The 12,788-nt window shown below is 34.7% G+C and overlaps 1 protein-coding gene across 2 annotated transcripts in view; it reads left to right on the top strand.

Annotated features, from left to right (window-relative positions):
- The window catches only part of USP14 (ubiquitin specific peptidase 14), a 47,997-nt gene that overhangs the window by 1,167 nt on the left and 34,042 nt on the right, over window positions 1–12,788 (top strand). For both annotated transcript variants that reach the window (XM_058556850.1, XM_058556849.1), the window contains exons 2-3: window positions 2,645–2,790; window positions 6,571–6,603. In XM_058556850.1, the coding sequence (XP_058412833.1) occupies window positions 2,645–2,790; window positions 6,571–6,603 (179 nt within the window). The remainder of the gene's footprint in view (window positions 1–2,644; window positions 2,791–6,570; window positions 6,604–12,788) is intronic.

The following is a 12,788-nucleotide window of genomic DNA, read 5'->3' on the forward strand; positions in this document are numbered from 1 at the left end:
GATGTTTTAGATTCCTCTCTTTGTTCCTCTCAAAAATGCCTTTACTCACAAAACTATCTTAAAAATTGAGTTCCATTTTAAATATTTAATTAGATCTTTTCCTCATTTCCGAAATGAGGGCATTGAAGTAGATCTCTAAGGTTTCTTCCTTTGACATCTCCGTATTGAGAATCTGTATTTTCAGGTTCTGCAGAAAACCCTATATTAAAACGAGAACATTTTAAGAACTGTTTCGTAAGTTTTAGTAGAAAATTAAATATTCAGATTCTTATATGGTTAAGGATAAGTGTCATAAAAATTAATGAATACCTGTGTGCCTGGTGCAGAGCTAGTGTTTTTATACATGGTACTTTGTTTTAATCTTTAACATAATCCTGTGATACTAGTATAATTCTCCTTTATGGAAAGCAGCAAGTTTAAGTAACAGCTAAGTTTAAGTGACACAGCTAAATAAATTTCAGATAGGTTCTTCATTGTTTCTAATACTGTTTTGGTTTAGTCCTGTCTCATCTCTTGCTATTATATGTTTCTAGCTTATCTCAGTGATTACAGTTGTGCTCGCTTCAAACCTGTTTTCCCTGCTGCTGCCTTTATGAAAACCTTTGAGGACTGCACATGTCCTGCAACATAGAGCCCGATACATTTTAGCATGACTTATGTTATCTTCCTTGACTTGATCCTTGGCCAGCTTCCAGTTTGAGCTGCTTCCTCTTCACTCTGGGAATTACTTATATCTCAGAACACTCCATGCTGCTTTGTGCTTTTGAATGTTTTAGAAAAACATTCAGTGTCTTTTCCAGGAATGCTTTTATTCTTTCCTCTTCTCTGGCTAACACCTGATTTTTTTTTGGAGACTCAACTCAAAATCAGTTGTGATAACTCAAACTTATCACTTCCTTCAGGGAATCCTTCCTCACTCATGAAGCATTCCTCTGTGCCTCTCTAGCATTTACAATATTTATATTGTTAATTTTTTAACCTTTTTTCCCCTGTCTCTCCCTTATTAGACTATAAGTTCATAGCGAGTCTCCCTAGTGCTTGGTACTGGGCTTGTTATTGAATGAATGCTAAGTACATTAATTGAATTGGTGAAAGAATTAGGATTTGGAGTTGGAGTCAGTTTTTCATATTCTGATTTTAGTAGTTGGAAATCAGACAACTCTCAGCTGTGAGATTCTCATTTTGTGTAGGTATGAAGTTTTCAGTGGAAACAAACTATGTATATCCTTGTTTCTTTTTATGTATTTCAAAAGTTACCTGTTTTATGAGGCTGATTGAAATTTTTTTGTTGTGGTAAAGTATATGTAACATAAAATGTACTATTTTAACCATTTTTAAGTGTACAGTTTTTGGCATTAAGTACATTCACATTGTTGTGCAACCGTCATCACCACCCACCTCTACAACGTTTTCATGTTCCTAAACTGAAACTCTGTACCCATTAAACAATAAGTCCCTATTTCCACTTCCCCCCAGCCTGCTGGCAACCACCAGTCTACTTTCTATGAATTTGGCTACTTTAGGTACCTCACATAAGTGGAATCATACAATATTTGTCCTTTTGTACCTGGTGTATTTTGCTTAGCATAATGTTTCCAAGGTTCATCAGTGTTGTAGCATATGTAAAGAATTTCATTACTTTTTAAAGCTAAATATCCATTGTATGTATATATCACATATTGTTCTTCCATTCATCTGTTGATGGACACTTGGGTTGCTCCCATCTTTAGGCTATTGTGAATAATGCTGCTGTCAATATGGGTATACAGATATCAGTTTGAATCCCTGCTTTCCATACTTTTGGGTATATACTTAGAAGTGGAATTACTGGATCTTATGGTAATTCTGTGTTTAATATTTGGAGGAACCACCATACTTTTTTCCATAGTGACTGCACCATTTTATATTCCCATCAGCAATGCGCAAGTGTTTGAATTTCTCCACATCCTCACCAACACTTGTTATTTTCTGTGTTTTATTGTTTTTGGTTTTTTTTTGGTAATAGCCATTGTAATGTCTGTGAAGTAGGATTTCTATGTTTTTTAATGATTTAGTTATATCGTTGGATTCTTCTTAATAATTTCCTTGCACAGGAACCACACCTTTCAGTTCTTCCACACCTTTCGTCTTATAATCCAGAATTTTTATACCTTAGCCTATTTTAAATATGCTTTGTTCTTCCAAGAATTTTTTTCTTATTTCAGATTATCTTTCTAACCTTTCTTTCTTCTCTCTATTCCAGCTGTATGTACTGATTTCAATAATTGTTTAATTAAACACATTTTGGAGTCTGTGAACCTTATTCTGGGAACTATTTCACTGTGATCACATTCTGTAGAGATTATGGGAGTAGGATTCAGAAGACTTAAATATTTGCTAGCTAGTTTTGTGACATTAGTAAATCAATCAACTTCTCGTAAGTCTCTTTCTTTATCAGATGAGAAGTTGGATTAGATCCAGTTAAATTTTGTTCAGACCTACTGTATTCAAGTCACTCCTGATTAGGTAGGCATTATGAGCATAAAAAGATGAATGACATAGTTTGGCTTTCAAGAACTAACGTAATAGGTCCCCTAAGGATCTTCTAAATCTGAAGTCTTATTATTTTGTAAATTAAAAAAATAAATTATGGTTTTATTTGCAGTTACTGTGAAATGGGGAAAGGAGAAATTTGAAGGTGTAGAATTGAATACTGATGAACCTCCAATGGTGTTCAAGGCTCAGCTTTTTGCACTGACTGGAGTCCAGCCGGCCAGACAGAAAGTTATGGTGAAAGGAGGAACATTGAAGGTAAAATTTAGTCCATATTTGCATTATGTACTATTTATTATATAATTAGTGAAAATAAGTAACACCAGAAATGTAGCATATGAGGTATTTTTTTATTTGGTGAGAGTATATAGTCTATGGGATTAAGACTGTCTTATTCATGTTAGTGTCAGAGAGGAACATTGTAGCCATCTCAAAACATTATATATTATAAAAACATCATTAAAATTTTTATTTTAAAATGCATTGTATCAATGAATACCACTAGGGGTCAGGTGAGTGGGGCACTTTGCATTTATTTGTATTGTTTGAATTTTTTCCTGTGAGGGTGTGTTAGAAGTATTTTATTTTGTTTAGACTAAATAAACTCTATTTGTATTTCCTTAGTAATTTTCTGTTATGGGGTGGAAAATTTTATCTCTGTGAAAAATATGGAGCAATATGGTGATTTGCTTTTTTAAAAAAGACCACTACGGAATGTATTTTTGTACATGCATTCAAATGTTGAAATACTTTGAATCTTTACCAAAGCCTCATACTTTGAATCTTTACCAAAGCCGCAGTGCTGGAACATTGGAAAAACTGTTAAGTTTCTTCTTTGACCTTTCTTACATCCTACCCATTAGAAAAGAGCCCTTTTCTCTTTTTTTTTTTTATTTTAGGATTGGTGAATATAGCAACACTCACATCTTTTTTTTTTTTATTTTATTTTTTCCCCCAAAGCCCCAGTAGATAGTTGTATGTCATAGCTGCACATCCTTCTAGTTGCTGTATGTGGGACGCGTCCTCAGCATGGCCGGACAAGCGGTGCGTCGGTGCGCACCCAGGATCCGAACCCTGGCCGCCAGCAGCGGAGCGCGTGCACTTAACCACTAAGCCATGGGGCCGGCCCAAAGAGCCCTTTTCTCTTAAGAGTAATCACTATCTAATACCTACCTGGAAATGGGAGAAAGAAAATTTTTGTTTAGGGCCCGCCCGTGGCTTAACGGTTAAGTGCGTGCGCTCCGCTGCTGGCGGCCCGGGTTCGGATCCCGGGCGCACACCGACGCACCGCTTCTCCGGCCATACTGAGGCCGCGTCCCACATACAGTAATTAGAAGGATGTGCAACTATGACATACAACTATCTACTGGGGCTTTGGGGGAAAAATAAATAAATAAAAATTAAAAAAAAAAGAAAATTTTTGTTAAAAAGAGAAGGAGCTTAATTTTTCCTTTAGTTCCCTTGGAATGATCACATTGACTATAGTGAAGAGTCCAAGCTTACCCGCGTCATTGATGAAGGGCCGCAAAGCAAAAGTATTTTCTTTGTTATTGTTTGTAATACTATTTAGGTGTAGTATTTTATTTTATTTTATTATTATTTTTATTTATTTATTTATTTTTTTTGTGAGGAAGACCAGCCCTGAGCTAACATCCAGTGCCAATCCTCCTCTTTTTTTGCTGAGGAAGACTGGCCCTGGGCTAACATCCGTGCCCATCTTCCTCCACTTTATATGGGACGCCGCCACAGCATGGCTTAACAAGCGATGCGTCAGCCCGGGATCTGAACCGGTGAACCCCGGGCCGCCGCAGCAGAGCCCGCGCACCTAACCACTTGCGCCACCAGGCCGGCCCCTAGGTGTAGTATTTTATTTATTTTTTTTATTTTTTATTTTTTAAAATTTTTCATTTTATTTTATTTTTCCCCCCAAAGCCCCAGTAGACAGTTGTATGTCATAGCTGCACATCTTTCTAGTTGCTGCATGTGGGACGCGGCCTCAGCAAGGCCGGAGAAGTGGTGCGTCAGTGAGCACCCGGGATCCGAACCCCGGGCCGCCAGTAGCAGAGCGCACACACTTAACCGCTATGCCACGGGCCGGCCTAGGTGTAGTATTTTAAAAGATAATTTCTTCAAGAGTTAGATATGAAATGCTAAAAAGCTGTCGTTAACTTTAGAAATAAGGGCTGGCTACCCTTGTCAGCTAGGCAGTAAAACAGATGTTGGTGAAGAAACATTGTTTCCCCTCCAAGTTGTAGTATGAGCTTTTGGTCATTAGTGAACTTGATAACCTAATTTGTGCTGAGCTATGTACTAGTGGTGTGTTGTGGAGAATTATAGAAAAATGCTAATTAAATGAAATTATGAGTACTGATAGCTACCACTTATTGAATACTTATTTTGTACCATGCTTTTCCCTTGTTTTAATTCTCAACTGTATATATTTTAAAAGTGAGGAAAGTAAATGTATTTTTTATATGTATATATGTATATATATATATATATACACACACACACACATATATGTTTTTTTTTTTTTTTGAGGAAGATCAGCCCTGGGCTAACTTCTGCCAATCCGCCTCTTTTTTTCTGAGGAAGGCTGGCCCTGGGCTAACATCCATGCCCATCTTCCTCCACTTTACATGGGATGCCGCCACAGCATGGCTTGCCAAGCAGTGCGTCGGTGTGCGCCCGGGATCCGAACCAGCGGACCCCGGGCCACCGCAGTGGAGTGCGCTCACTTAACCGCTTGCGCCACCGGGCCGGCCCCATTTAATATATTTTTTTAAATGAGGAAACTGAGCATCAGAGAGGTTTGAGTAACATATAGTAAGGTACCAAAAGAGCATGCGATTTACAAGTCAAGCAGATCTGGGTTCATTTCCCAGCTTTGTGTGACCTGGAATAAGTAAGTGATCTGAGGGGGCATACATAATTACCATTCGTTATGATTAGCAGTAATAACCCTTAAACTGAGAAGGGCCTTTAGGAAGTTCCTGTTCCACTTTGAAGCAGGGTGTCGAAAGAGATAATTAGTGGCATATCAAAGGGAAACATATTGAGTGCCTGGCACCTTCTGTAAAAAGAAAGGAGTAATATGGAACTGACTTTATTCTGTGAAAGGAAGGGCTTAGCGGCAGTAGGCAAAAATATCTGTGGGCCAATCATGGCATTAAAAAAAAAAATCTTAATTTAATTGAACCTGTTGAAGTGAAAGTGTTTAATTGCTTCATGGATGTAAAATGTAGGACCTGAGAAATATTTGTGGACATGGCAAATATTATTAAGGGTTAGTTTGCCTTGTAGTCTTTTTTACTCTCCTGATATAATTTTTAATATCACTTTCATTCTCAAGAGTCTCTTGATTTGGGTGATAAATTATATAATCACCCTAATTATGTAGACCTTATGTTATAAGTTACTCTTCATTCTTCTCACATAAGCTAGTTATTAGCTCTGCTGGTTCTGAACATGCAATAAACATGCAAAAAATTAGCATCTGTCATTTGTCATTAATCAAGTGTTTTTTAGTACTTTTGGTGCTACCAAGTTTACTGTCTTTTAGATTGTGTGTTACCTAGTTTAAGCAATTGTTAGACTTAGTAGGACTTCGTGGGTTTTTTGTTTTTGTTTTTGTTTTTGTTTTGTGAGGAAGATCAGCCCTGAGCTAACATCTGCTAATCCTCCTCTTTTTTTTTGCTGAGGAAGACCAGCCCTGGGCTAACATCCCTGCCCATCTTCCTCCACTTTATACGGGACGGCACCACAGCATGGCTTGCCATGTGGGGCGTCAGTGTGCACCTGGGATCCGAACCAGAGAACCCCGGGCCGCTCCAGCGGATCGTGCGCACCCAACTGCAGGTGCCACCAGGGCAGCCCCGGTTTTTTGTTTTTTTTTTAAATACTTTTGATTACAGTAATTTTTAATATAATCTTCATACATAAAAAAAATTCTATTTTGAAGTAGTTTAAAATTAGTTGTTTATTAGATTGTGTTTGGATTGTACAAGATGGTTAAATGTTTTTTTGTCTTTAAAACAGGATGATGATTGGGGAAACATCAAAATAAAAAATGTAAGTATTATCTTAAGAACACTTATTATAATGCAGTTTCCTAATTATTACGCCAAAATATATTCCAGATGCCTTTTTTTCCATATGTGTATCCAGTTGTTCCAGCACCATCTGTTGAAAATACTCTCCTTTTCCCATTGACTTGTGTTGAAGTCTTTCTTGAAAATCAGTTGTATGTCTATTTTTGGACTCTTATTTATTGATATTTGATTAAACTTATACAAGTACCACATGGTCTTGAGTATTAAAGCTTTATAATAAGTCTTGAAATAAGATAGTGTGTTTGCAAACTTTTTATTCTTCAAGAATATTTTAGCTCCTTTGCATTTGCTTGTAATTTTAGAATAAGTCTGTCAGTTTCTACAAATGGACTCCTGGAATTTTGTTTGAGATTGCATTGAATCTATAGTTCAATTTGGGGAGAATGAACATCTTAACAGTATTGAGTATTAAAATCCTTAAATATGGTGTATTTTTCCAATTATTTAGGTCTTTATATTTTCTTAGCAGAGTTTTGTAGTTTTTCAGTATAGAGCTCTTACATGGTTTTTGTTAAATTCTTGGAACTTGATGTTTCTTGACTGTTGAAAATGGTATTTTTTAAAAATTTCATTTTCCTGTGTTCACGGCTAGATTATAAAATACAGTTTATTTTCATCCTGTGACCTTGCTAAATTCACTTACTAGTTCTAGTAGTTTTTTCTGTATATTCCATTGGGTTTTCTATATACATAGCATATTATCTGCAAATAGAGGCAGTTTTGCTTCTCCTTTTCCAATCTTTGTAACTTCTGTTTCTTTTTATTGTCTTACTCCATTGGCTAGGACATCTAATACAGTGTTGAAAAGAAAGTGGTGAGAGTGGACATCTTTGTCTTTTCCTAGTTCACCAAGACCTTTAAAATTATGAATGGCTGTTGAATTTTGTTAAGTGCTTTTCAGTCACTTATTAAAATGATCATATGATGTTTCTGTGTTATTCTGGTAATCTGGTTATTCTCACTGATTTTTGGCTGGTAAACCTTGCATTCCTGGGATGTGCAGTTCTGATTTCTTGGTCTTCGTGACCCCTTTACACTCTTAAAAATTATTTTTAAATCCCAAAGAGTTTCATATATATGAGTTATATCTACTGATTGAGAAATTTAAAAATAACAACAATTGTTATTTCATATTTCATATAACATAATGTTAATTTCATATTTAATATTTTTCAAAACAAATAGTGAAACAACTGGCATTGTTCTATATTTTTGCAAATCTCTTGACAATCTAGCTTAGTAGAAAACTGAATTCTCATATTTGCTTCTGCATTCAGTCTGTTGTGATATGTTGTTTTGGTTGAAGTATATGTAAGAAATCTGGCCTCACATAGTTAAATAGTTGGAAAATGGGGATGTCTTTTCAGATAAAATGGTGAACATTCTTGCATAGTACACCAAAACTCAACACGTGGTAGTTTATTATGGGTTAGTTTGATGTGGTAGAAGCAACATCAGTGACCTTTTGTGTATTAAAATCTATTTGTCTGTTTTGCACTTAGAATGGATTTTCTATCCATGCATGATTTTGAACATCATATATTGGTCATTTGGTAAATACTGGTTTTCTGAGTTATTTAGATCTTATGTATGTGATGCATTTCATTGTACACTGTCAAAAAATTGTATTCGTTAATGTCGCTACCAACCTCAACAAAAAAGTCTTTAAATATTGGAAGGCTGCCAAGTGCGTAGTGACAGATACAAAATTCTAATTTTCACTTGAAAGCCTTGATTTTGTCATTGGCAACTGTAAATATTGTCAGTTGTTTTCCCTGAAGCAACAGGCTAACTTCATTCATTTCTGAGAAAATGTTGGCTAAATACCTAAGTCTAAAAACCCATAATTTCACAGTTGTTTTGAGTAAAAATGATATTCCATTAAAAAAAAGCAACTAGTCCAGTTTGCAACTCAAACATTTGCACAAGCTTATCCTAAAGACAGCTATCATACTTTGGTATGCAGAAGTGGGTTTCTTTTTTTAATTGATTGGCACTTTGTAAATTTTTTTTAAATGGACTTTATTTTTTAGAACAGTTTTAGGTTTACAGCAAAACTGAGTGGAAGATACAGAGCTTTTCCATATACGCTCCTCCCCTCCATATGCATAGCCTTCTCCATTATCAACATCCCCCACCAGAGTGGTATGATTGTTCATCTGTTACAACTGATGAACTTATATTGACACATCGTTATCACCCAAAGTCCATGGTTTACCTTAGCGTTCTCTCTTGGTGTTGTACATTCTGTGAGTTTGGACAAATGTATAATGACATGTATCTACCGTGATAGTGTCATACAGAGTAGTTGCATTGCCCTAAAAATCCTCTGTGCTCCGCCTATTCATCCCTTCCTTTCCCCAGACTCCTGGCAGCCATTGATATTTTTACCATCTCCATAGTTTTGCCTTTTGCAGAATGTCAATACTTGGAATCATACAGTATGTAGCCTTCTCACATTGGCTTCTTTCATTTATTAATATGTGTTTAAGTTTCCTCCATGTCTTTTAATGGCTTGATAGCTCAGTTCTTTTTAGTGCTGATTAATATTCCAGTGGATGTGTCACAGTTTGTTCATTCACCTACTGAAGGACATCTTGGTTGCCAGGAAAAGTAAGTTTTTTATGGACACTTCCTATTCCATAATACAGAATACCAAAAAGAAATGTATTCAGAGGTTGAGATTTAATAAAATTAATTATTTTTACCAGTTCATTTTGATGTCACTGCTTTGATACATGCTAAACTATTAAATATTTTAGCTGCTATTGATTTACCACCATCAGTGCAGATGTCAACACAGCGAAAAAGGGAAATAAGTAACATCTTGGTATTATTAAGAAAATAGTTTTGACCTTGCTGGCTCTGTGAAAGAATCTCAGAGATCCATAGGGATTCACAGACAACATTTTGAGAACTGCAACCTGGGACAAAGCCAATAAGTCATGATGTATTTCTCTCTTTTATGTATTGCTGGATTTAATTTTCTCATATTTTTAAGGATATTTGCATATATGTTTATGAGGGATATTAGTATTTTTATTTTGTGTCATCTTTCATTTTGGTATCAGGGTTATGTTGGACTCATTAATAGAGTTGAGGAAGTATTCCCTTCTCTTTTCTGAATGAGTTTGTATAAGATTGGTATTACTTCTGTAAATATTTGAAATAGTTTACCAGTGAATTCTATCTGGACCTAGGTTTTCTTCATGGGAATTTATTTGATTGATATTCAATTTCTTTAATAGATATAGGGCTATTTAGGTTTTCTGTTTTTTCTTAGGTCAGTTTTGGTGAGTTTTCTCATTTGAGAAATTAGTTTGTTTTATTGGCATAAAGTCGTTCATAATATCCAGAATATTCATTAATTATCCTTTTATATCTGTTATTATTTATTGATGTTCCCTCTTTCATTCCTGATATAAGTAATATACGTTCTTGCTTATTATGTTTTGGTTGGTGCTGCTAAGGATTTATCAATAAATCTTTTAATTTTTGACTATTGATTTTATATATTGCCCATTTTCTGTTTTATTGATATCTACTCCAAATTACTTCCTTTATTTTTCTACTTTGGGTTTAAATTGCTTCATTTTCTTGTTTTTTAAAGTGTATGCTTAGAACATTGATTTTTATACCTTCTTTTCTTATGTAAACATTTAAAATTAATATTATTAATTTCTCTTTAAGCACTTTTGGCTATATCCACAAATTTTGATGTCCTATGTTTTTATTATGCAGTTAAAATATTTTCTTTTTTGTGAGGATGATCAGCCCTGAGCTAACATCCAATGCCAATCCTCCTCTTTTTGCTGAGGAAGATTGGCCCTGAGCTAACATCTGTGCCCATCTTCGTCTGCTTTATATGGGATGCCACCACAGCGTGGCTTGACAAGTGGTGCGTCGGTGTGTGCCTGGGATCCAAACCTGTGAACCCCGGGCCGCCAAAGCAAAGTGTGTGTGCTTAACCGCTGCGCCACTGGGCTGGCCCTAAAATATTTTCTAATTTACCTTGTGATTTCTTTTTTGACCCATGGATTGTTTAAAACTATGTTGTTTCAGTTCCAATTTTTGGGGGCTTTTTCTAATATATTTATATTTTTTATTTCTAATTTGATTCTGTTATGGTCACATAACATACCCAGTATTATTTCAGTCCTCTGAAATTTATTGTTACTTGTTTTATGGTCCATCCATTTGGTGAATATTTCTTAGGCACTTGAAAAAAAATTTGTATTCTGCTGTTGTTGGGTCAAGTGTTCTATAAATGTCAATTAGGTCAAGTTGGTTTATAGTGTTCAAGTTTTCTGTATCCTAACTGACTTTTTTGGCCTACTTCTTTTATCAAGTGTGTTGAAATCTCCAACTATTATTGTAGATTTGATTATATTTCCTTTCAGTTCTATCAGTTTTTCTTCATGTATTTTGAAGTTCTGTTATTAGGTGCATGCATGTATAGGATTGTTATATCTTGAGGAATTGACCTTACATCACAATGAACTGTCCCTCTTTTTCACTGCTAATATTCCCTGTTCTCACATCTACTTTGTCAGATTTTAATAGAGCTATTCCATATTTCTTTTAATTATTGATTGCATTTCATATGTTTTTTCATCCTTTTGCTTTTTACCCATCTATTTCTTTATATTTAAAGTGGATTTTTTTTAAACAGCATATACTTGAGTCTTGCTTTTTTATCCGATTTTAAAATCTCTACCTTTTAATTAGAACATTTAGACCATTTATGTTCAATGTAATTATTGATATATTTGTGTTTAAGTCTACCATCTTGCTATTTGTTTTCTGTCTCACTTGTTCCTTTCTTTTTCTGCTCTTTTTTTGATTATTTTTAATTTTGTTTACCTCTACCTTTGCTATACCTCTTTGTTTTGTTATTTATGCTTTTATAACAGCTTTATTGAGATATAATTCACAAACCATAAAATCTAACCCTTTCAAGTGTTCATTACAGTGTTTTCTGCTATATTCATGGAATTGTGCAACCATCATTTTATCTAGTTTAAAAAAAATAATCCCCAAAAGAAACTTTGTACTCATTAACATTTTTAAAATTCTCACCTCCACCCCCAGAGTTTTAATGATTGCTGTAGGATAGCAGTTCTCCAGGTATATCCTGGGAACCCCAGGCAGTACCCAAGATGCTTTCAAGGGGTCCTTGAGATCAAAACTGTTTTCATATTGATATTAAGATTTTATTTGCCTTTTTATTATTTGTTTATGAGTATACAGTAGAGTTTTTCAGAGGCTTTATGACATATGATATTGCAGTAGATTGAATGCAGAAGCAAAATATCAAAATCTACTCTCTGTACTTAAGCCAGACATTCAAGAGATTTAAAAAATGTAAAACAATGTCCCGTTTTACTAATTATTTTCGTTTTGGGAAATATAATTATCTTTTACAAAAAATGTTTTTTATCTTAACATTAAATGGATATATTATTATTTTTAAATGAATGAATAAGTATTTAAAATTTCTCAGTTTTAGTTTATAATATGGTAAATATTGATAGATAAAACCTACATAACAGACATGCTTCGGAGTTCTCAGTTTTTAAGAATGTAAAGCAGGAGTCATCAAACTGAACTGTGGGCCAAATCTAGCCTGCATCCGGTTTTTGTAAGGCCTACAAATTAAGAATGATTTTTATATTTTTAAAGGACTGAGGTTGAAAACAACAAAGAATATGCAGCAGAGACTATATTTGGCCCAGAAAGCCTAAAATATTTATTTTGTGGCCCTTAATAGGACAAGTTTGCTGACTCTTGGTATAAGGAGTCCTAAGATGATGTGTTTTTGAACTGCTGCTGTAGGGTTTATATTATGTATCTTATCATGGTCTGCCTTCAAATAAAAAATGACTTCAGGTATAGTATAAGACTCTTACACTGGTATACTTCAGTATTTCCTCACTCCTGTCCTTTGTGTTACTGTTCTTGTAAAATTTACTTCTCTGTATGTTAGAAACTCCATACTACATTGCTATTGTTTTTGCTTTAAATAGTCAATTGTCTTTTAAAGAGATTTTAAAAAGTAGAAAACCCATATTTACATTTTTGGTGCTCTTCCTTTGGATCCAAATCCAAATTTCCATCTGAAGTTATTTTCTTCTGCCTTGAAGA

The sequence above is a fragment of the Diceros bicornis genome, chromosome 16, assembly GCF_020826845.1.
Source record: "Diceros bicornis minor isolate mBicDic1 chromosome 16, mDicBic1.mat.cur, whole genome shotgun sequence".
In the NCBI taxonomy this organism is placed as follows: domain Eukaryota; kingdom Metazoa; phylum Chordata; class Mammalia; order Perissodactyla; family Rhinocerotidae; genus Diceros; species Diceros bicornis.